The sequence below is a fragment of the Salvelinus sp. IW2-2015 genome, linkage group LG4q.1:29 (assembly GCF_002910315.2).
Source record: "Salvelinus sp. IW2-2015 linkage group LG4q.1:29, ASM291031v2, whole genome shotgun sequence".
In the NCBI taxonomy this organism is placed as follows: domain Eukaryota; kingdom Metazoa; phylum Chordata; class Actinopteri; order Salmoniformes; family Salmonidae; genus Salvelinus; species Salvelinus sp. IW2-2015.
In genome coordinates this window covers 12462194-12487747 of record NC_036842.1, presented here as the reverse complement: position 1 = coordinate 12487747, position 25554 = coordinate 12462194, and the positions used below count along the sequence as shown (strand labels likewise).

General features: G+C 42.7%; 1 protein-coding gene across 1 annotated transcript; it reads left to right on the top strand.

Annotated features, from left to right (window-relative positions):
* Window positions 1-3497: 3497 nt before the first annotated feature.
* Window positions 3498-23741, top strand: LOC111961462 (polypeptide N-acetylgalactosaminyltransferase 9-like). The gene is made up of 10 exons (XM_023983756.2): window positions 3498-4485; window positions 10184-10373; window positions 10483-10649; window positions 10934-11108; window positions 12453-12650; window positions 19378-19495; window positions 21210-21395; window positions 21491-21724; window positions 22802-22969; window positions 23047-23741. Exons 1-10 carry the CDS (start codon window positions 4245-4247, stop codon window positions 23191-23193), a joined length of 1824 nt encoding a protein of 607 aa, XP_023839524.1. The 5' UTR covers window positions 3498-4244; the 3' UTR covers window positions 23194-23741.
* Window positions 23742-25554: the final 1813 nt, after the last annotated feature.

The window sequence follows — 25554 nt, the reverse complement described above, 5'->3', positions numbered from 1 at the left end:
ATGTGGGTAACTGTCAGTCATGTGGGTAACTGGCAGTAATGTGGGTAACTGTCAGTAATGTGGGTAACTGTCAGTCATGTGAGTAACTGGCAGTAATGTGGGTAACTGTCAGTAATGTGGGTAACTGTCAGTCATGTCGGTAACTGTCAGTCATGTCGGTAACTGTCAGTAATGTGTTCTATTGTTCTTATTTCAAATGTGTGTTGTTTAGTCCTTGAGCCATTCTTGTGTATTGATGTTCTTCTGTATTTTGTCATGTTTCATGTTTGTGTGGACCCCAGGAAGAGTAGCTGCTGCTTCAGCAACAGCTAATGGGGATCTGAATAAAATACAAAAAATACAAAATATACACTGTCATTTCAGTCACGCACAGATCTGAGAGATCACAGGGCAAAATTGCAAGAATAATCAGTATTGTGTAGTGCAATTGTTCAATGTTATTCAATACTAGATGGGCCCAGGCAGTCACCATAGCCATTTCATTTTGTGTTACACTGCCCTCTGCTGGTGTAATGCCTGGCTCTTTGAAAACCCCTTGAGAAATCAGAAACATGTCTGTCAGTAGAGGGCAGCACAGGTCTATTCAAGCACAGAGAATGATAGAGGCCTCTAGTTGACAAAATGTTATTTTAGCATGGGCAGCGCCATTGAGGGCCTCCACCATGCTTCCCCCATTTTAAAGTAGTCAAAGTTGTCAACTGGGTGGGTATTCCTATAGGTTGTAGCCTCAATGGCTCTACCCATGCTGTCACATATCCTATAATGGCACACATATAAAGATGAGTCCTCTATCTATCTCTAGGATCCCAGGTCACTCATTGTGCTGTTGGATCCAGTTCTCCAACATTTACATTGTACCTTTTACTATGGAATGAATGGTTTATCCACAGCTTCCACATTCACCTGTAMAAATATTTCTCTGTGTGCACATTGCACATCATCTAACAGAAATACCTGACAGATACCTCATTAATACCTCATTAAAATAATTTTGTCATCTTTAGCTAACGATGATATTGAATCTTTTCAATGTCACCGTATGGAAGACATAATAGCTAAGCAAACTGACAATACAAAATTACAAAACTCTGATCAAGGACAACAAGATAGAACTGCAGCTTGTCTGTGTCTTGCATAGAATTAGAAATTAGAACAGTAATTTAGTAGGATCTCTATGGTGTCTTGTCTCTCCCCTCCATCTCAGATTTCAAAGAAACAAATGCCATTGAAACATGTTAGGTAGACTACATATTGCAATGAGGCAAGGATCTCTATTATTGTTATTCTCACCAACTTTCTTCTGCTTGTGATGTGCTGTATAATCCGTTTCCTGAAGCAGTGACCAAAGCAGCTGGAGCCTGATGGCGCTCATGAAGTTGTGAGGTTAATCTGGCTAAGAGAGGGTGTCTGACACCGAGGCAGCCCCAGGCTCTCAGTTGGATGAGATGGCTTTAGACAGTTGCTAATACAGAGGCAGGATTGCCTGGGAAATGTGTTTGGATTGATTCACTGGGAAGGCCAATTAGATAGAGCGAGAGAGAGAATCCGGCAGTCATCCCCAAGGCCACCTCTGCTGTATCTTTTTAAGCGATATATTCTGGGTGTTGTTGTGGATTTCAATGTGGTATTCTTCAGCAATGATGTGTAGTGTTGGTTTACAGAATAGCTACTAGATGGAAGGGCCGGGCTGTTGCTCTCAAATGGTTTAAGGTAGAAAAGCAAAACCAACTTTAAAATGTGCAGACAGGCTGGCTTTTGCCARTGTCAAATATATCTTAACAAACACTTCATGTGGCTAAAGCTCAGTGGGTTTTTCAAACAATAACAAGTTTAATGGAAGATAAGTGGCTTTAGCCAAGGGTACCCCAACTGGCGGGAAACACTTTTTTATTGTTAGACATAAAAGACTGTAAAAACACCAAATCTGTTCCAAAGTATCCCATGTGTAATAGAGAGATATATGCGATCGTATACAAATGCAAGCAAGGTTTGAAATKATTATGTTTTAGTCAAAAATAATATATTGTTGTGGTTAATTTGCAGTCTACAAATCCTTTGTAATTACGGCTGAACCTAGTTGATGATCCCTGATTTGACCTATTGTCCTGTGCCCTTTAACGCATGATCAAGTAAGACAATATTATCAGTTGGCATTTCTGTTCYGTGCAGACATTTTCATTCCTGTCACTTTGCTGAAAATAAATACTGGTTTTGGTCACAAATCAACTTTTGTTAGAAACATTAACCTGCCCTCAGCACTTTTCACCCAGAATATAAAACATCTTATGAAGTCAGGTTTATGCTGATGGATGTAAAGCTGTACATTAATATTCTCTATGGATGATTTGGTTTGTCTGCATAATCAATTTCACCAAGCAAATAACAGTTTTGCTAATGTTGTTAGATGCAAATAAGGGATTTGGCAGATCCACATATCAGATTGAAAAGATTAAATGAATGTGCTCAGACCATGACAGTTATTGGATCACTTTGACCAAGTAAATAGAAGTATTGCAAGTATTGGGCCCTGGAAAACATGCATGTCTTTATTCTTGACTYTTTTTAGATTATGGTGCAGCTTCTTCAATGCATTATGCTACTGTAGCATTATTTAACAGCTGGCTTCAGTCCTTTATTACTGCAATATCATTTAGGTCTTGATGATATGTATTTTATTATTCAAGGAATTATGCAATTGTACACATCATGTGATAATGATTATGTGTGGGTGGGGATATTTATTCTCTCTCCATAGGTGTTTATTATCATTGGATGTTCTGGGACAAGCTTTATTTATTCCATAGGGATTTGAGGCCCACAAAACCCCCCCCCCCCCCCCCCCCCCCCCCCCCCCCCCCCCCCCCCCCCCCCGTCTAGACTGTTGACCGTTGCCCTGAGGAACAGTTTGGCCTCGGGGTGGATTGTGTAATTATTAGCAACGCACATTCAGCACCCGCCTGCTTTATTGTGGGGTCGCCTGGGAAATAACTGTACAGCGAAAAACCACATCAAGCAAAACTCCACAGAATGACATTGTGTACCTTCCTGGCTTTTTTTCATGGTGTTTCCTAGAAAGCACACCAAACATCCTTGTTTGACCTTGGTGGCTTAGTTTTTGATAATGGAAGTAGGCCCAGTCATGTTACCTTGCTTAATCAATAAGGGAAATAGGTTTAGATCACAAGGGTTCACAATAGATTACAAATGATAAAACATTTAAATACAATTGGCATTTTATATAAAGTCAGAGCTGCTGAAAGTAATTGGTGACAAATTGCACCAGATTATCGATTTTTTTTACCTCAAACTGGGTTAAAACTATTAAACCAATTGTTACCTCAACTGATTAAAACAACTATTGATCAGCTTTGAACACTGACTGTAATAGGGGCTCTTCATGAGAGAGAGAGAGAGAGAGAGAGAGAGAGGGATATTCTTATTCGTATTTTTTAAACTACATTGTTGCGTTAGGGGCTCGTAAGTAAGCATTTCACGGTAAGGTCTACTACACCTGTTGTATTCGGCGCATGTGACTAATACAATTTGATTTGATTTGAGAGAGAGAGAGACCAGTAACAATAATGCTTTTATCTCTCTGTACAGACAGACGCAGAGAGCATCCGCGCGATATCGGACATACCTTGGGCCTTTTATCTATAGCCTTCTAAACAGTCTTCATCAAGCGAGCATGAGAAACTGCGAGTAAGGATTACATTAATGTCTCGTCAGTAACKCCTTGGTATTTTTTTTGTTTCATGATTTTTTTAAATCATCAASAAGGGTGACTGAGTGAAACCAGAAGGGATAATACCTACTCTAGCTTCTTTTGTCATCAATTTTAGCMTACTACTGGCAAGTGGAAAACAATTGGCAACGTTTGCTCAATTGCGCGAGAGATTCTGTCGTTCTAACGATGTGGCAGTGTAAGCAGTTGGTTGGGGGTGCAGGAATTCGTCCTAAAATCTCTTCTCTCTTGAACCACTTTGGAGAGGATAACCTGTGCAATGGAATGGCAATGAGATTCAATTTGGGTGGATTGTTTTTATATACAGTCTTCTTGCCTACTATAATCCCTGCGGCGAAAGTGGTGCTGATGACAKGATATCTAATTTTCTGCGCGGGAGCACTGAGGTGGCTATGATGACGATACGTGCCTTATACACATAAACAAAGATCGGTCACCAAACTTGGATTGTGCATGTTTTTCTATCACRGGTAGATGTTGTCGGTTTCCCTTCGGTTTCATGGCTGGCGCACGGCAGATAAAAACTTTGTTGACTTTAAACATCTGCATGTTTGTGGGTATTATACTGTTCTCGGTTTACTGCAGAATTCAGGATCGCCCAGAGGAACTCCTGAAGAACGGCAGGACCACTGTGCAAAGATCTAACCGCAGAAATGGGAAAGTTACTAACTTTGTGGAGAAGCAAGCTATTCTTCAGAGGCTTGAGCATCTTGAGGACGTGGTCTACCATCAATTGAACGGTAAATGATTGATCCATGTGATCATGAACACCAAGAGTCAGCTTGGTGCAACTTTATTTYACCCCACATCAGTGCTTTATGAATTACTTTTATAGTGCCCCGACTGAGTAAATCATGCATTTTACAGTGTTTCTTTGATTTGCCACATCTCAGCTGTTGTACAACCCATGGGATTTGTCATTCGCTTAAATTGGAATAACCGATCAACCTGGCCCACATCCACCTCATCCATTATAGTCCCACTCCCAGCATCGCTTTCAGCCTAAATGTCTAATCTGCTTTTACATAATTCAAAAATAACCCAGACAAAGGGCTCTGTTTTTCTCCAAAAGAACGGCATTATAAAAGTCTAATCCAGGGTTCCCCAACTGGCGGCCCTCAGGCCGAACTTGGCCCTTGGGTGATTTTATTTGTCAATTTTTTATTGTTTGACATAAACGACTGTAAAAACACCAGCAAATCAGCTCCAAGTGATTTTCATTTTGGAAATATGTTCCCAAGTATTCCCACTAGGGTTGCACATTTTGTGGAATATTCAGAGGTGGAAACTTTCCGTGGGATTTAACGGGAATATATGGGAATTAACGGGAATATATGGGAATTAACGGKAATATATGGGAATTAATGGAAATATATGCAAATTAATATTAATACCATTTAMCAGTAGATGTTTTTTGCATTGGATAAATTGACCTTATCATATGGAGACAGAAACATAAACCTTTTACCTTATCATAAGTAGTTAAAATAATTAAATCCTTCCAATAGAAATTTTTAAAAACAATTTAGTTACGAATTGAACTTTAATTAAATAAATTGACTTTACCTGGGATGATTTCACTGAACAACAAAGGCTTCAATGCTTCTGAGGCTTCAATGTCTTCTTCCTGGACCTCCTCAATGTCCACCTCTTGAACATCAGACTGAAGCCTCATCTTCACTGTCACTTTCCAACCTGGTTGAGGATGGCTCGTTGTCAGGCTCAAAAATCCTCAAATTTGCCCAGATGGCCACCAATTGTTCAACCCTTGTATTGGTCAGCCTGTTGCATGCTTTGGTGCGTGTGTTCCCAAACAAGGACCAGTTGCGCTCTGAGGCGACTGATGTTGGTGGGATTTGGAGGATGATGGAGGCAACAGGGGAAACAGCCTTAGATCCACAAAGTCCCTTCCACCAGGTGGCTGATGAGATATGTTGGCATGACTGCTGTATTGCATCTCCATCCCAAAGCCCTTGCTTGGAAGTGTACTTCGCCAGTCTGCCAAGAACCGTGGCCTCATCCAGGCCAAGGTTTTGAGACACGGAAGTGATGACACCAGAGGCCTTGTTGATCTCTACACCAGACAGGATGCTCTTGCCAGCATACTTGGGATCCAACATGTMYGCTGCGGCGTGTATGGGCTTCAGGCAGAACTCTTCACGCTTTTTGATGTATTTCAGAACTGCAGTTTCCTCTGCTTGGAGAAACAGTGATGTGGGCAGGGCAGTAGGGATTTATTCTCTTACATCTGCAAGCAGAGTCTGAACACATTTACATTACATTTAAGTCATTTAGCAGACGCTCTTATCCAGAACATCAGACAGGATGGCATTGTCTCCCTCAATCCGTGCAATGGCTACTACTATAGGTTTCAGGAGTTTCAGGCTGCTTACCACTCTCTCCCAAAATACATCATCCAGGAGGATCCTCTTGATGGGGCTGTCCATATCAGCAGACTGTGATATGGCCATTTCTTGGAGAGACTCCTTCACCTCCAGGAGACATGATTCGGGTGGTGTTGTCAAACATGATGACAACACCACTCGAAACGGGTGTTGCTGGGCARCTTCAATGTGGTGCTCTTATTCTTCTCACTTTGCTTGGTGAGGTAGATTGCTGCTATAACTTGATGACCCTTCACATACCTAATCATTTCCTTGGTTCTCTTGTAGAGTGTATCCATTGTTTTCAGTGCCATGATGTCCTTGAGGAGCAGATTCAATGCATCGATAAGGTGTTTGATTCATAATTTTCACCTCGAATAGAAGTAGAGGGACTTTTGTCAGAGATTGCTTGTTGTGAGCACTGAGGGAACTTTATGCACTTGGCCAGATGATTCTGCATCTTTGTTGCATTCTTCACATATGACTTKGCACAGTATTTGCAAATGTACAGAGCTTTYCCCTCTACATTAGCTGCAGTGAAATGTCTACATCAGATAGTGCCCGTGGCATTTTCCTGTAAAGATTAGAARAAAAKGAGTAAAAAAACAACTAATACAWTTCCATGTACGKATAAATCAAATAGTTAAGCAGTTAGATTAAACAACTCCTTTGTAAGATAAATGTTTTAAAATGAAACATGTATGGAAACAGGTGAATTAACACAGTTAGCRGGCTCAGTTAGCAGGCTCAAGAAAGCTAACACCCACATGGTAGCAAAAACGAATTAGCAGAAATTGTTAACAAGTTAGAAATGATTTAAAAACACACKTTGCTGTAGGYTACTATTTACTAGTTAACAAAWAAATAATGTATGTCATATAAAATATATTCACCCCACCCAGTATTGTAATCAAAACTTATCAGAAAGCATGTAATCCTTGGCTCAGACTGTGTAGTCGTGTGGGCTCAATAGCATCTCATTMGTGTGCAAGATCTTGAGAATCAGCTGTACATGTGACGGAAGAATGTACTGTGCATGCAGAGGGTTGCTATCCAATTGAGTTGGGGATAGTATAACCAAAATATGCCACAAGACCTAGAATTGCCTTATGTGTATCCCACAAAAAAGGTTCACTGTTATAAGCTAACYTTTTTGATGAATTTAAGCAAAATTCCCCAAATTCCCGGGCTTAACTTCCYTTGGAAAATGTCCAGRAAAATTACGGAAATTTACCGGAAAGTTTCCGACCCCTTGCAACCCTAATTCCCACGCATAATACAGAGATATGTGATCGTACACAAWTGTAAGCAAGGTTTGAAATTATTCTGTTTTAGTSAAATATGATATCTGTTTGGGCTTCTTGCGGTCAATGTGCAGTCTATAAATTATTTATAATTATGTTCTGGCCCCCAGACCATTCACTCAAGAAAAAAATKTAGTTGATGATCCCTAGTCGAATCCATATGGAGAGTTATACTTTATGTTTTATATAAAATAACATTCCAGATAATTAACACTATTACTGTATATACAATGTGTGATTGGCCAGACATTTGTTTGTTTGTTCAAATAAAATAAAATATTATTTGTCACATGATCCGAATACAACATGTGTAGTAGACCTTACCGTGAAAGGCTTATTTGCCAGCCCTTAACCAACAATGCAAATTTGCTAAATAAACTAAAGGATAAAATAGTAACACAATAAAATAACAATAAWGKGGCTATATACAAAGGGTACCGGTACCAAGTCAATGTGCAGGGGTACAGGTTAGTCAAAGTMATTTAGGCAATATGTGCATGTAGGTAGGGTAAAGTGACTATGAATAGATAATAAACAGAGCGTAGCAGCAGAGTATGTGAAGAGTGTGAAGGAATGTGAACGTATGTGTGTGTGTGTGACATCAATACTCATGTGTGTGTGTGTGTTTTGTGTGCTGGAGTGTCAGTGGAGTATGTGTGAGTGTGTGTTTAGAGTCCAGTGAGTGTACATAGAGCCAGTGCAAGGGAGTCAGTGCAACAAAATAAATAAAAAGACAAATAAAATAAGGGGGTCAATGCAAATAGTCAGGTGGCCATTTGATTAGCTGTTCAGCAGTCTCATGGCTTGGGGGTTAAAGCTGTTAAGGAGCCTTTTGGTCCCAGACTTGGCGGTCCCGTACCGCTTGGGTGGCTGGAGTCTTTGAAAATGTTTAAGGCCTTCCTCTGACACCACCTGGTACAGAGGTCCTAGGTGGCAGGAAGCTCGGGCCCCAGTGATGTACTGGGCCGTACACATTACCCTCTGTAGCGCCTTGCGATCGGATGTCGAGCAGTTGCCATACCAAACAGTGATGCAACCWGTCAGGATGCTCTTGATGGTGCAGCTGTTGAACTTCTTGAGGATCTGAGGTCCCATGCCAAATATTTCAGCCTCCTCAGGGGGAATAGGCGTTGTCGTGCCCTCTTTACGACTGTCTTGGTGTGTTTGGACCATGATAGGTCCTTAGTGATGTGGACACCAAGGAACTTGAAGCTCTCAACCTGCTCCACTATAGCCCCGTCCTTTTCCTGTAGTCCACGATCAGCCCCTTTGTCTTGCTCAYGTTAAGGGAGAGGTTGTTGTCCCGGCACCACACTGCCAGGTCTCTGACCTCCTCCCTATAGGCTGTCTCATYGTYGTCGGTSATCAGGCCTACCACCGTCGTGTCATCGGCACACATCATGATGGTGTTGGAGTCATGTGTGGCCACACTGTCATGGGTGAACAGGGAGTACAGGAGGGGACTAAGCACGCACCCCTGAGGGGCCCCCATGTTGAGGGTCAGCGTGGTGGATATGTTGTTGCCTACCCTCATCACCTGGGGGAAGCCCGTCAGGAAGTMCAGGATCCAGTTGCAGATGGAGGTGTTCAGTCCCAGGGTCCTTAGCTTAGTGATGAGCTTGGAGGGCACTATGRTGTTGAACGCTAAGCTGTAGTCAATGAACATCATCCTCACGTAGAGGTGGCCAACWCTCTTACTGGAGAGACACTAATAAGGTGCTGAATCAGATTTGTTTTAGAGGACTGTCTGGAACAAAAGCCTGCACATCCAGTAGCTCTCCATGAGAAGGGTAATGTCCATGGCCCCTCTTTTTAGCACCTAAAATAGTTAGCAACATTGTCTTTGAGGAGCTTAATTGGACTCCACCACAAAGCAGTTTAGGAGGATGGATGCTGTCAGCCTTAATTGATGGGTCTCAACCTTGCTGTAAACAAATGTAGAGGACAAAGTAGTTATCCTGAAATATCAYCTCTTCTTTTGCTGCACAAAACAAGCAGTCCCAAGAAGAAATCTCTATACCCCATGATCCTGAGGTTATATATCAGGAGGTCACTGATGTAATTCAAGCCAGTTGGGGACATTTCTGCAGCAGGTTTGACGGTTATATCACATTTACTGATTCCTTTCCTTATCCAATGTGGTGTTGTATGATGCATTTGCTTTATAAAATCCCCCCAAGGGACAAGCTAATTCAATCAATTTATTCAACCAATAATTGCTTGAACTCATTCCCAATGTTTTGACTGTGACACTCATAATTCAGTGTTTAAATGCATAATCAGTTCAGAAGTTGGATTAGCAAGATGCCAGGTCCTGCTGTAATACTGACAGTATAAGCCATTCTACTCACAGTACAAGTCAATCATCCTGTCCCCTGTCCCCCTGTGTATTACTTCCCACCAGTAAAGTCTAGGTGAATAATAATAATAGCCTTCAGTTTCCTTTATCCTTGGCTATCCTGTTTGTCAGTCAGACTGGGAGTTTATTAAGATTTATTAACCTATTATAATTTCACAGACAAGGTGCTGCAGACAGTAGATGTGTCAATTTTTTATCTTGTCTAAACTTCAATTGCCAACTCTAATGAATCTAGATGCTCACTTTTGTTTACGTTCTCGAGGGAAAAGAGACAGCTCAAATGACTGACACATTGAGATGAAAAGTGTAACAGCTTGCTTGCTTTTGTGATCCAGAGGCACCTCAGACAGTTTGCAAAATGAGTCTGACATTTTCCTCKGACTTTCCACAGGTCTGGGAAAGCCGGTTGGGGTACTGGAGGGACGAGTGGGCCAGGGACAGGGGCAGGCCAGGACCCCTGCAACTCTGAGAAACCCTGTCCGCGACCCAGATGGGGAAAAGTATGAAGAGTACGGCTACAATGCACAGCTGAGCAATCAAATCCCACTGGATAGATCCATTCCTGACTACAGGCCGAAAAAGTAGGTCCTAAACCCTGCCCTCACAGCTTGTAAACCAGAAGGTAACATAATAAAGCATTATGAGTTTAGGGTACTGATGTGACAGCTTCTCACTAAATTGTGTTGACAGGTGCAAGCTGATGACTTACCCAGAKGACCTCCCTCAGATGACGGTGGTGTTCATCTTTGTAAACGAGGCCTTGTCAGTGATCCTACGGTCAGTCCACAGCCTGGTCAATCACACACCTGCACACATCCTCAAGGAGATCATCCTGGTGGACGACAACAGTGACAGTGGTAAGACAAGGGCTTTTACAGTGTGTGTGTGTGTGTGTGTGTGTGTGTGTGTGTGTGTGTGTGTGTTGTGTGTGTGTGTGTGTGTGTGTGTGTGTGTGTGTGTGTGTGTGTGTGTGTGTGTGTGTGTGTGTGTGTGTGTGTGTGTGTGTGGTGTGTGTGTGTGTGTGTGTGTGTGTGTGTGTGTAAGAGGGAGAGAAAGAGCGCAAGAGAGAGAGAGAGAGAGACCCTTGAAATTATGGTTTTCTAGTTTGAGCTCCAACACTTGATTATTCTTGTTGTTGTAGTGGAGCTAAAGCTGAATCTGGATCAGTATGTGAATAAGCAGTACCCAGGCCTAGTGAAGATGGTGAGAAATAGCAGACGGGAAGGACTTATACGGGCCAGAATCCTTGGCTGGAAAGCTGCCACTGCACCAGTTGTTGGCTTCTTTGACGCACATGTTGAGTTCAACACAGCATGGTGAGGAACAGCTTCTTATTTCCCCTCAGATTGACACTTGAAAAGGAGTTTAAAATAGTCTCATGCATTATCATMAATCAGATGCAGATTCCTCCCAACACTGAGGTGCCATACGTCCGCCATATGTCCTCCAATATCTAGCTATATACTGTACTATTTTAAKCCTGGAATTCATTACACTGAGATCTGCTGACAGTGTTTGTGCATCTGACAGAAGAGCATTTTTATTTGAAAATCAGAGGTATTCCTTTCTCTCAGTAATGGAAAGACAAGGAGGTACAGTAGTCACCACAATCCATCTTCACCAYACCACTTTAGAAAGAGGAATTATTTCAGGCAAGGTGACACTCTCTCTCAGAAGTTAACCCTATTTGTTCTAAAAATGATATTGCAACTGTGAAATGTAGACTCCTTAACTGCACTCATATTGCAAAAGTTATGTCCACAATGGAAATGATATCTGATTGCATCAGTCAAGTTTTACACTGAAAAACMATTGAACACACCATGCGTCCCATGGGTCGTTCCATGTCATTTCAGTAAGCCATGACACCCACCATCTGAAATTGTTTCTGTAGTTAGAAACAGATAAGATTAGCATTCCTGCAAAATTCTTTTGTTGAAATATAATCTGATCTCTGAGAAATTAAGCTAATTGATTGCACCCAAATTGTCCATTTTAATTTATAGGATTCATATAATATTAACTAAGTATAGTACCTAACATCCAATTTGGTCCAAACTTTTTTCAAACATTGAGTAAGACATGAAGAATCCAAAGACATGATCAAAAGCCCCCCACGCACCCCTGCACACCCCATGCCAATCCCAATCCAAAAACAAGTATAWAATGGCCAATTTGGATGCATTCTCAGAGCATTCTGAGACTGTGGGTGTCGAAATCCTCTTTCTTGTGCTTTTTGAGGTGGAACGACCCACATGTGAGGCCATCAGTGTTTCACTACAGTTGTAACACATAGAACTGCTAGCTACAGTACATAAATGACTATTTATTTGGTTTTGTTCTCTGGAACGGATGTGAAATGGAAAATAAGCTGTCAAGTGTAAGGGAAGATGAGAACTGTACAGTACCTTCCTCTGCTAGCAGTGAGGATTCAGGATGTTTTGATGATGATGATTAAACGCTTGAACAGACTGTGGTGGCCCCATTTTCCCCCTGGGAACAGATGAGATGACAGAAACATGATTTACTGTCATGCTTTTCCTATCATGTCAGCATGAACACCACAGTGTACAGTTACCAGTAAACATCTCAAGCACCTTTAGAATATTTATAGAGATAAAAAATGTGACTAAAATGCGTTTCCTTTCCTCCTTGGACAGGGCAGAGCCAATCCTAACCAGAATCAGGGAGGATCGAACACGTATTATTCTACCRTCGATCGACAACATCAAGTACAACACGTTTGAGGTGCAGCAGTATGCTAACGCGGCCCATGGCTACAACTGGGGCCTGTGGTGTATGTACATCACCCCCCCTCAGGCCTGGCAGGACAAAGGAGATGAGACGGCCCCCATCAGGTATGGGAAAAGTACAGTATGTCTCTCGGACATTATTGGGGCAGTTCTCTGATGCAATATTCTGCAATACATTTYCTATCGATAGTCTACACCCCTACTATTCACATTTTATTGCATTACAAAGTTGGATTGAAATAGATTTAATTGTAATTTTTGTCATTGATCTACACAAAATAGTCCATAATGKCAAAGTGAAAAGAAAATTCTACACATTCTTTGAAATTAATACAAATTAAATAAGTATTCACCCCCTTTTTTTAGGCAGGCCTAAATTAATTCAGAAGTCAAATTTGGCTCAACAAATCACATAATAAGTTATATGGACTCACTCTGTGTGAAATAATAGGGGTTGATGTGATTTTTGAACAACTGTAAGGTCCGTCCCTCAGTCAAATATTGAATTTCAAGCACAGATTCAACTACAAAGACCAACAAGCTTTTCGAAAGCTACATAAAGAAGGGCAATGATTAGTAGATGGGTAACAACAACAAATCAGACACTGAATATCTCTTTAACCATGGCCAAGTTAATAATTATGCTCTGGATGATGTATTAAAGCACCCAGACACAAAGATGTAGTCGTCCTTCTGAATTGAGCTCTATTACAGGAAGGTATGCTTAGGGATTAAGGCTGGGAATAGCCAGGGACCTCACAATAATTTCACGAAMTTTAGGTGCCGATATGATGTATTGAAATTCCCCCGATTCTATATGTATTGCGATTTCCTACTGTGATTTTATTGCGATTCGATGTTTCAAACATACTGCTCACCATATGCCTGCTGTAAAGGTACAGCACAAGAGAGAGCCATGAGAAAATTAGTTTGCTGAAATAAAAGTGATGAAAACAAATTGTCTCCCCATTTAAAAAGAAGATGATCAAGCTATGAAGGAAAAATAGAGTTTTGGTGCAGGTACAGCCAACTAGCGCAAAATTATATTGCGATATTGTCAAAATTATATGATATGATATACAGCGTCGGCTGGAGTGGTGTAAAGCTCGCCGCAATTGTACTGGTTCCAAGATGGCGTAGCAGTCGGACGTGTGTTTTGTCTTGTCCCGTGTAAATATCGTTTTATATATCGTTTTCCTTGTTTTTTCATATATATTTTAATCTCACTTTCCATCAATGGACTGAATATACTCTACTGCAACCTGCCTCACCCAATGTGGTACGGATCTGCTATTTTTATACTTTAGAACCGAAACCCCCATCAGCAGCTAGCCAGCTAACTAGCTAAAAGCTAGTAGTCAGTTAGCCACTGCTAGCGTTCTTCACCGTTAACTTGGACACCAGCCAGCCTCAGCTCGGTCAATACCTGCCAGTCTACCACATCTCAGGAGTCCTACCGCAAGCTGAACCTTTACACCAGATCTTCGCAGCATACTTAGCTTCAATCCGAGTGTCTACCCCTGGCTAACATCTCTGTCCCGAAGCAAGCACCAGTTAGCCTTGAGCTAGCCTCGAGCTAGGCCCATCTCCCGGCTTGCCGAAGAGGTCCACCAGCTAATTCTTGGGCTACAATACCTCTTTTGCCAATTGGCCTGGACCCTTTACTGCCGACACGGAGCCCCGCCAATCCATCACGACTGGTCTGCTGACGTAATCCTCCGAGGTGGTTTCAACAGGCCCTTCCGTTCCGACATCGCCAAAGGCCCATCTGCTATCCCCGGCCCGCTACCTGTCTGAATCGCCGTGTCTCCAGCTCGCCTAGCGTAGTAGCGACTACTGAATCGGCTCCCTGATTCACCTAATGCTACTCATTGGACGGTATGATCACTTGGCTACACATGCCTCTCCCTAATGTCAATACACCTGGCCTAACTAGTGCCTCTAGAGACAAAACCTCTCTCATCGTCACTCAATGCCTAGGTTTATCTCCACTGTACTCACATCCTACCATACCCTTGTCTGTACATTATGCCTTGAATCTATTCTTCCACGCCCAGAAATCTGCTCCTTTTACTCTCTGTTCTGAACGCACTAGATGACCAGTTCTTATAGCCTTTAGCCGTACCCTTATCCTACTCCTCCTCTGTTCCTCTGGTGATGTAGAGGTTAACCCAGGCCCTGCAGCCCTCAGCACCACTCCCATTCCCCAGGCRCTCTCATTTGTTGACTTCTGTATCTGTAAAAGCCTTGGTTTCATGCATGTTAACATTAGAAGCCTCCTCCCTAAGTTTGTTTTATTCACTGCTTTAGCACCCTCCGCCAACCCTGATGTCCTAGCCATGTCTGAATCCTGGCTTAGGAAGGCCACCAAAAACCCAGAAATTTCCATCCCCAACTACAACATCCGATCACTGTATCTGTACACAGCCAATCGGTAAATAGCACGCCCAACTACCTCATCCCCATATTGTTATTTATCTTCTTGCTCTTTTGCACCCCAGTATATGTACTTGCACATCATCATCTGCACATCTATCACTACAGTGTTAATGCTAAATTGTAATTATTTCGCCTCTATGGCCTATTTATTGCCTTACCTCCCTAATCTTCTACATTTGCACATACTGTACATAGATTTTTCTATTGTGTTAGTGACTGTACGTTTGTTTATGTGTACCTCTGTGTTGTTGTTTTTGTCACACTGCTTTGCTTTATCTTGGCCAGGTTGCAGTTGTAAATGGGAACTTGCTCTCAACTGGCCTACCTGGTTAAATAAAGGTGAAATAAATAAAAATAAATAAAAAATATGATATGATATACAATGTCTGCTGGAGTGGTGTAAAGCTCGCCGCCACTGTACTCTGGAGCAGTGGAAATGCATTCTCTGGAGTGATGAATCGCGCTTCACCATCTGGCAGTCCGACGGACRAATCTGCCCAAATGCATAGTGCTAACTGTAAAGTTTGGTGGAGGAGGAATAATGTTCTGAGGCTGTTTTTCATGGTCTGGGCTAGGCCCCTKAGTTCCAGTGAAGGGAAATCTGAACCCTACAGCATACAATGACATTCTAGAAGATTATGTGCTTCCAACTTTGTGGCAACAGTTTGGGGAAGGTCCTTTCCTGTTTMTGTCACGCCCTGATCTGTTTCACCTGTTCCTGTGATTGTCTCCACTCCCTCCAAGTGTCGCTTATTTTCCCCAGTGTATTTATCCCTGTGTTTCCTGTCTCTCTGTGCCAGTTCATCTTGCATGTTAGTAAAATCAAATCAAATCAAAGTTTATTTGTCACGTGCGTCGAATACAACAGGTGTAGTAGACCTTACAGTGAAATGCTTACTTACAGGCTCTAACCAATAGTGCAAAAAAGGTATTAGGTGAACAATAGGTGAGTAAAGAAATAAAACAACAGTAAAAAGACAGGCTTTATACAGTAGCGAGGCTATAAAAGTAGCGAGGCTACATACAGACACCGGTTAGTCAGGCTGATTGAGGTAGTATGTACATGTAGATATGGTTAAAGTGACTATGTATATATGATGAACAGAGAGTAGCARTAGCGTAAAAGAGGGGTTTGCAGGACACAATGCAGWTAGCCCGGTTAGCCAATGTGCGGGAGCACTGGTTGGTCGGCCCAATTGAGGTAGTATGTACATGAATGTATAGTTAAAGTGACTATGCATATATGATAAACTGAGAGTAGCAGCAGCGTAAAACAGGGGTTGGGKGGCACACAATGCAAATAGTCCGGGTAGCCATTTGATTACCTGTTCAGGAGTCTTATGGCTTGGGAGCCTTCTTCTGACACCGCCTGGTGTAGAGGTCCTGGATGGCAGGCAGCTTAGCCCCAGTGATGTACTGGGCAGTATGCACTACACTCTGTAGTGCCTTGCAATTGCCGTACCAGGCAGTGATGCAACCAGTCAGGATGCTCTCGATGTTGCAGCTGTAGAACCTTCTGAGGATCTCAGGACCTATGCCAAATCTTTTTAGTTTCCTGAGTGGGAATAGGCTTTGTCGTGCCCTCTTCACGACTGTCTTGGTGTGTTTGGACCATTCTAGTTTGTTGTTGATGTGGACACCAAGRAACTTGAAGCTCAAGTCAACCAGCATGATTTTCCCGTACTCCTTTTGCTATTCTCTTTTTGATAGTCTTCCCGGTTTTGACCCCTGCCTGTCTCTGGACTACTTTCCCGCCTGCCTGATCATCCTGCCTGCMCTGACCTTGATTCTGCCTGCCCTTCAGTACCTTTTGGACTCTGTACTGGTTTTGACCCTTTTGCCTGTCCACGACCATTCTCTTGACTTACCCTATTGGATTAATAAATATTGTAAAACTCCAACCATCTGCCTCCTGTGTCTGCATCTGGGTCTCGCCTTGTGTCATGATAGTTTCAGCATTACAATGCCCCTGTGCACAAAGTGAGGTCCATACAGAACTGGTTTGTTGAGATCGGTGTGGAATAACTTGACTGGCCKGCACAGAGCCCTGACTTCAACCCCATCAAACACCTTTGGGATGAATTGGAACGCCACCTGAGAGCCAGGCCTAATCGCCCAAACATCAGTGACCGACCTCACTAAGGCTTTTGTGGCTGAATGGAAGCAAGTCCCCGCAGCAATGTTCCAACATCTAGTGGAAAACCTTCCCAGAAGAGTGGAGGCTGTTATAGCAGCAAAGGGGGGATTTTGGAAAGAGATGTTTGATGCGCAGGTGTCGACATACCACTTGGTCATGTAGTATATCGTCAGACATAATATCCCGATATGTAACTGTATAGATTTTTCCCCCCATCACTATTAGGGCTGCCGCCATGAGGTCATTAGTGATTTTAAAACAGCTACAAGGTTCTATGACTGTGATGGGAGAGAACTGAGGATGGATCAACAACATTGTAGTGACTCCACAATAATGACCTAAATAACAGAGTGAAAAGAAGAATATAAATATACAGAATATTCCAAAACATGTGTGGTGGAAATTCAACACCAGGGACACCTGAAGTCAGTATTAAATGAATCCCTCTTTATTATCACGGCCGGAGAGGTTCACCAACTCAATCCAAGCTTGATGCTACACAAACAAGTCATATACKGTAAGCATGATTTACATGTTTCATTATTCATTTTTAATGTTGGTTCCTGCATGTGACTGACTGATACCTCACAAGGCTTTTTCTTTCATAGCTGGGACCTTGAAACTGAGATGCTCCTTTTGTGCCTTTTGGTTACCAGAGCAATGTTCTGGGCGTACTGCCAAATTGCTTATCAGTGATATTATGGTTTATTYCTGTGTGTAGTCAATCCGTCACTCGCATGAACCCAACCAAGACATGTAATTACAAAGCAGCATTATTCTAAACATATGACCATCATTAAGTTTRCCGATGACACAACAGTGTTAGGCCTGATCACCGACAACGACGAGACAGCCTATAGGGARGAGGTCAGAGACCTGGCCGTGTGGTGCAAGGACAACAACCTCTCCCTCAACGTGATCAAGACAAAGGAGATGATTGTGGACTACAGGAAAAGGAGGACCGAGCACGCCCCCATTCTCATCAATGGGGCTGTAGTGGAGTAGGTTGAGATCTTCAAGTTCCTTGGTGTCCACATCACCAACAAACTAACATGGTCCAAACACACCAAGACAGTCGTGAAGAGGGCACAACAAAACCTATTCCCCCAGTAGACTGAAAAGATTTGGCATGGGTCCTGAGATCCTCAAAAGGTTCTACAGCCACACCATCGAGAGCATCCTGACGGGTTGCATCACTGCCTTGTAAGTCGCTCTGGATAAGAGCGTCTGCTAAATGACTTAAATGTAATGTAAATGTAAATGGTATGGCAACTGCTCGGCCTCCAACCGCAAGGCACCACTGAGGGTAGTGCATACGGCCCAGTACATCACGGGGCCAAGCTTCCTGCCATCCAGGACCTCTATACCAGGCAGTGTCAGAGGAAGGCCCTAAAATTTGTCAAAGACTCCAGCCACACTAGTCATAGACTATTCTCTCTGCTACCGCACGGCAAGCGGTACCGGAGCRCCAAGTCTAGGTCCAAGAGGCTTCTAAACAGCTTCTACCCCCAAGCCATAAGTATTTTCTTAAAACTGCATTGTTGGTTAGGGCTTGTAAGTTAGCATTTCACTGTAAGGAATACAACTACACCTGTTGTATTCGGCGCATGTGACAAATACAATTTGATTTGTTTTGATACACACAGAGAACATTTCCATCACACATGCAATGTATGCAACGAGGCACTGAAGTAATACTTTAAAAAACATGGCAAAGGAATACACGTTTTGGCCTAAATGTTTGGGGCAAATCCAACACAACACATCAGGCAGAGTAACTGCCTCCTTAAATTGCTGTCTAGCGATGATCCCCAACACCTTGACAGAGCTTGAAGTATTTTGAAAAGAATAATGTGCAAATATTACACAATCCAGGTGTGCAAAGCTCTTATGAGACTTACCCAAGAAGACTCACAGCTGTAATCACTACCAAAGGTATTTCCAACATGTTAGTGTTTTACATATTAGTGTATATTAGTGTTTTATTTTTCATTACTCAAAAACWAATGTTGGAATTTGTCTTCCACTTTGACATTAGAGTATTTTGTGTTGATCGTTGACAAAGAAATGACAATGAAATCCATTTGAATCCCACTTTGCAACAGAATAAACAGTGAAGAAATCCAAGGGTGTGTAGGCTTTCTATAGACAGAAAACGTGGGCTTGAAAAACATGTTCTTAAAATATACAAGATGTTCCAACTCGCTTCTGTACAGGGTATGCTGCTAGGCCTTAATCTGTTATTTCTCCGTTCAGGACCCCTGCCATGATTGGCTGCTCCTTTGTGGTGAACAGAGAATACTTTGAAGAGATTGGCCTTCTAGACCCAGGCATGGAGGTGTATGGAGGAGAGAACATTGAATTGGGCATGAGGGTAAGTTTCTAAGTGGTACAGGCTTAAACTAAGAACTGATCAATACAGTATGTTCTGTGGTCCGTTATGTGTTAGCCATTACAATGTGATAAAAAGCAAGAAAATCATTATGTAATTGTGACTGGAGAGTTCAAGTGTTTGTGTGCTGTAAGAGATGCATGAAGTTCAATTAAGCGCTGTCACAGTAAAAARGATATGGGTGGGAATTAATATGAATGTAACGGCAGCAAATTTTTCTCTATATTTTGGCCCTGATCCAAATAGATTTCAATATCTTTTAAAAAGGGATAGGCTGCCATTATCTGAAGTATGATTCAAAACAAGTTTAGTTTTAAGTCTCGTGCACAAGTACAGTGAAATGCCTTTCTTGCCAGCTCTAAACCCAACAATTCAGTAATCAATATCAATGTAGTACTAAACATAACAAAAGGTAGAACAAAAACACACAAGTAATACAAATAAGAAATAAGAAGAACACAACAAAGTAAGCACACTATATACAGGGTCAGTTTTACTATCAAACAGAATGGAATATTCAATCCGATCATTTAACTTAGGTCYTAAAATAATTTGTGACTTGGCATCAATGGCATGTCATTAAAACATAKGGGTCTGTTCTGACTAAATTCTCTCCCTGCATGTTTTGTTTGGCTCTGCTCAGATCATTAAGGAATCATTAGGCTCTAAGCATACAGGGAGACCAGTTGGCATGAATATGGATGGAAGTTATCCTGCACTGCACCACCTGGTATACTGCTGAATAACAAAAACATGCCCTTATAGTGCACCAAAAAATGGTCTGTGTCAGGTGATTTGTCCATCAGTTATTTCCCAAAAGMCTGGACCCATTTGAATTCCCTTTCTTTCTAATACTATAACTGAGATAGTTTAATTGTTTTTGGGARACAGGAATATTTTGGTTTGTAGACTGTAAAAAAGTCTGTAGTGACGTTGATGTGGAAGTTGTGTCCCAGTGTGAGAACTGAATGTGTTCCAGAACTCTGCAGTCATCTACCAGCGTCCCACTGACACACAGACTTATTTCACACTTCCGACGTGATCGTTATGACGTGAGCAGCAGTGTGCGGGAAATGAGAGGAGACAGCAGGACAGAGAGGGAGAGGGAGAGGGAGAGGGAGAGGGAGAGGGAGGGGGAGAGGGGGAGAGGGAGAGAGAGATATGCCAGGTTTGCACCTATTACGCTGAGAGGGGAATAAAGTACAAAACATGTGGTCCAGGTAATGGAGACAGTGGGAAAGGGAGACAGCACAACAGCAGAAACCCAATGAGAGACAGCTGATTGTATCAAAAGAGATCTAAGCCAAATTATATTTTTGTTAACCCTACAACACCTCTCTGTGCTGTGCTCAATGCACTGGAGTATGAAGAGGTACTCTAAAAAAGAATTCTGGCAACACCACCAGTACAGTATAATCATACACACAATGAAGTGGCCCTTTGCCTGAAAAATGTCCTGGCAATTGCAAGGTGTTAACAGCTTTCCATGTSCCTGTGGGCAATTGCCTCGGCGGCACCTCTCTCAACAAGATTTATTTTTAGAATATAATGCTATATTACTATTGTGGTCAGGCTTCTTTACTTCTTTCTTTCTTTCTTTCTTTCTTTCTTTCTTTCTTTCTTTCTTTCTTTCTTCCTTTCTTTCTTTCTTTCTTTCTTTCTTTCTCTTTCTTGAACTGTCTATGTTATGTCTCAGGTATGGCAATGCGGGGGGAGTATGGAGGTGTTACCGTGTGCTCGGGTGGCACACATTGAGCGCACCAGGAAACCCTATAACGACGACATTGATTACTATGCAAAGCGCAATGCCTTGAGGGCAGCCGAGGTGTGGATGGATGACTACAAATCGCACGTCTACATGGCCTGGAATATCCCCATCAACGTGAGTCTAGGCGTAGTTCCCCAATATTCTACAGCTCAATTGCGTCTTAACTGGTCATTGATTTTGGTGCTGTGAATTGTTTTCTAACTCAACAGAACCCTGGAGTTGATTTTGGAGAYGTTTCTGAGAGAATCGCCTTGAGGAAGAAATTGCAATGTCATAGTTTCCAGTGGTACTTGCAGAATGTGTATCCAGAGATGCGAGTGTACAATGACACCATCACCTATGGTGAGGTGCGAAACAGCAAGGCCAGTGGCTATTGCTTAGACCAAGGACCTAACGATGACAACAGCGCGATTCTCTACCCGTGTCATGGCATGACATCTCAGGTCAGGAAAAGTTCTTAAAACCTTATATGCTTGAATGCATAGAAATGTAATCCTCTTACACAAGCTCTTATGTTAGTTCAGGAAAACATTTATAACTATCCCATACACTCTGGCCCCATGCAGACGTCCACAATATATTATGCATCCCCACCCATTTGCGTTGAAGCCCTTTCATTGTTCATCTTACAGTGGTTGTTTGTGCTTTCATTTAGCTTGCTTTAGCATGGTGATTCAGTGAATTCCAAATGAATTGGCTTGGCACAGGGCAATTTGACAAGGTTACCTCTACTCAGAATAGTGCAGCAGCACCTGTGATGGGCTCCAACATCCTCTCTGGCATCTAGTTTCCTGAGTGTTGTTCACCGTGAATAATTCAAACTGGATTTTGTAATCGTCTGTGCCCTTACTTGTGACATTCACKGGATTGAAGCTGCGTTTGTCGTGTGAAATGAAATAGAGATCAAGCTCACAATGTCAAATGACAATGAACCCTTCAGATAGACTGGGTCTCATTTATAACAACATGTACTCACCTAAGGGATCTGGTCCATTACGCTCATAAACAATGTAGCCTTCATCAGCATGGCACATACATAAATGCACGTATCCCTGTGGTATCTATCAAGTCTACATTGTCATTAGTATTTAAGTCAATTACGCAGCAAATGTTTGTTGGACATCTCAACAGTAACTAAGGACAGGCCTTGCATTGGATTTGATTGAAGTTCAATAAAGCTGGATTGAAGGCTTACTTGGTCATATCTCATCTTTCGTTTCAAGATGGCCTTTCCACTGGGTAGTTGTGGTTCAGCTGTTGAAAGAGCAGGCACTGGTTTGACAGCTCTTGTTCAGCTCAAGAGGCGCTATGACCTTTTGTACTCAAGGTATAGAGAAAGATCTTTCTCATGAGACAGCTCAAGGATTACACAATAACATGTGCCATTCCTATGTRTGCAGATGTATTCAACAAGTGTTGTATTGTCCAACGACTACTGTATGTAGGTGTCTGTAAAGATAGTATTTGTGTATAACCTTTCATATTTTCTTTCAGAACTTGACGTTTACTTGTTTTTTTAGCTGGCCCGTTACACCTCAGAAGGGCTTTTGCAGCTTGGTCCCCTGGGCTCCACTACGTTCCTGCCCAACACCAAGTGTCTGGTGGACGAGGGACGAGGGCGGACGCCAAGTCTCAAAAAATTTGATGGAGCGTCACACTCATCACAAAGGCTTTGGGACTTCAGTCAGGTAAAACTTCAAAATGTCACTGTATTGCTTTTTAATACTGCAATTATAACCACAGCTTGTTCCTCTTCCCTCTGTAGAACGGCCCAATAATCAGCAGAGACACTGGTCGTTGTTTGGAGGTGGAGATGTCTAAAGAGGCAAGCTTCGGCCTACGGCTGGTGGTCCAGAGGTGCTCTGGACAGAGGTGGACTATCAGGAACTGGATCAAACCTCCACGACACTGAGGGCACAATATACAGGCCAGCTGATGTCTACAAAAAAGACATGGGACTCTTACCTTGTAGCACTAGGACTATTCTCTTTACAAATATTGTGTTCCTTTGGGGCTATAAACTCCATTGTCTGCTCCTGGAAAGGTCAAGGAATTTCAAAAGCATCTCAACACCAACCTTCCACAACTCAAGCATCTTAACAACAAGTCGTCACAAAGTATGGAGGATACTTATCCCTACGAAGAACCAGAGGATGTACCATACCCGCTACAGAGGTTGTCTCTGACAATGGTAGTTGCAGTCTGCGATACTTAAGGAGGTAATACAAGCGAACTGGCACATGTTGACGAACCAGTTCATTTTGAGTGTGTTTTGTTTCTGATTTCAGATTTCACGCCATAATACCTGAACACAATAATGTTCCTTCAATCATATGTCTGTCATCTGGAGGGCTAAATTATCTCACATTCATGGACAATAGAGGAAAAAGGGAAAAACACAAATTGTACATAACTAGAATCGAATGATAATATGACATTAAACATTATGACATATGTGTTCCTCCTTGACGAGTGATTTTGTATGAGAGCGGAATTTTTTACTATTCTTRATCATGAAAAGTATTGTTTTCTCACCTCTACAGCTGGTTCCACATACATTTATGCAAAGGGCTGACCTTGAGTCTCCAGGCTCTCCCCCCCCCTTAAAAGAGTTAGATGCACTATTGTAAAGTGGTTGTTCCACTGGATATCATAAGGTGAATGCACCAATTTGTAAGTCGCTCTGGATAAGAGCGTCTGCTAAATGACTTAAATGTAAATGTAAATGTACGTGTTTCACTCAGACAACATGTGAACTGTAATTTCTGTGATCAAGCACAGGGGAGGCATCCAGGTAGCCATTTGATTAGCCGTTCAACAGTCTTATGGCTTGGGGGTAGAAGCTGTTAATAAGCCTTTTGGACCTAGACTTGGCCCTCTGGTACCGCTTGCCGTGGGGTAGCAGATAGAACAGTCTGTGACTAGGGTGCCTGGAGTCTTTGGCATATTTTAAGGCCTTCCTCTGACACTGCCTGGTACAGAGGTGCTGGATGGCAGGAAGCTTGGCCCCAGTGATGTACTGGGCCATACGCACTACCCTCTGTAGCACCTTGCGATCGGAGGCCAATCAGTTGCCATACCAGGCGGTGATGGAACCTGTCAGGATGCTCTTGATGGTGCAACTGTATAACGTTTTGAGGATCTGAGGACCCATGCCAAATCTTTTCAGTCTCCCGAGTGGGAATAGGCATTGTCGTGCCCTCTTCACGACTGTCCTGGTGTGTTTGGACCATGATAGTTTGTTGGTGATGTGGACACAAAGGAACTTGAGCTCTCAAATTGCTCTACTACAGCCCCATCGATTAGAATGGGGGTGTTTTCGGCCCTCCGTTTCCAGTAGTCCACGATCATCTCCTTTGTCTTGATCACGTTGGTCTCTGACCTCCTCCCTATAGGCTGTCTCATTGTTGTCGGTGATCAGGCCTACCACCGTTGTGTCATCGGCGAACTTAATGATGGTGTTGGAGTCGTGCTTGGCCACGCAGTCATGGGTGAACAGGGAGTACAGGAGAGGACTAAACACGCACCCTTGAGGGTTGAGGATCAGTGTTGTGGATCAGGGTGACAGATGTGTTGTTGCCTACCCTTATCACCTGGGGGCAGCCAGTCAAGAAATCCAGGATCCAGTTGCAGATGGAGGTGTTTAGTCCCAGGGTCCTTAGCTTAGTGATGAGCTTTGAGGGCACTATGGTGTTGAACGCTGAGCTGTAGTCAATGAACAGCATTCTCCCGTAGGTCTTCTTTTTGTCCAGGTGGGAAAGGGCAGTGTTGAGTGCAATAGAGATAGCGTCATCTGTGGATYGGTAAGCAAATTGGAGTGGGTCTAGGGTTTCTGGGATGATGGTTTTGATGTGTGCCATGACCAGCTTTTCAAAGCACTTCATGGCTACAGACGTTTAGGCAGGTTACCTTGGTGTTCTTGGGTACAGGGACTATGGTGGTCTGCTTGAAACATGTATGTATTGCAGACTCGGCCAGGGACAGGTTGAAAATGTCAGTGAAGAAACTTGCCAGTTTGTGAATGTTGACCTGTTTAAAGGTCTTACTCACATCGGCTAAGGCGAGCGTGATCACACAGTTGTCCGGAACAGCTGGTGCTCTCATGCATGCTTCAGTGTTGCTTGCGTCCCGGTTAGAGTCCTGCTCCTTGAAAGCGGGATTCTACCCTTTAGCTCAGTGCGGATRTTACCTGTAATCCATGGCTTCTGGTTGGGGTATGTGAGTATGGTCACTGTGGGGATAACGTCATCGATGCACTTATTGATGAAGCCGG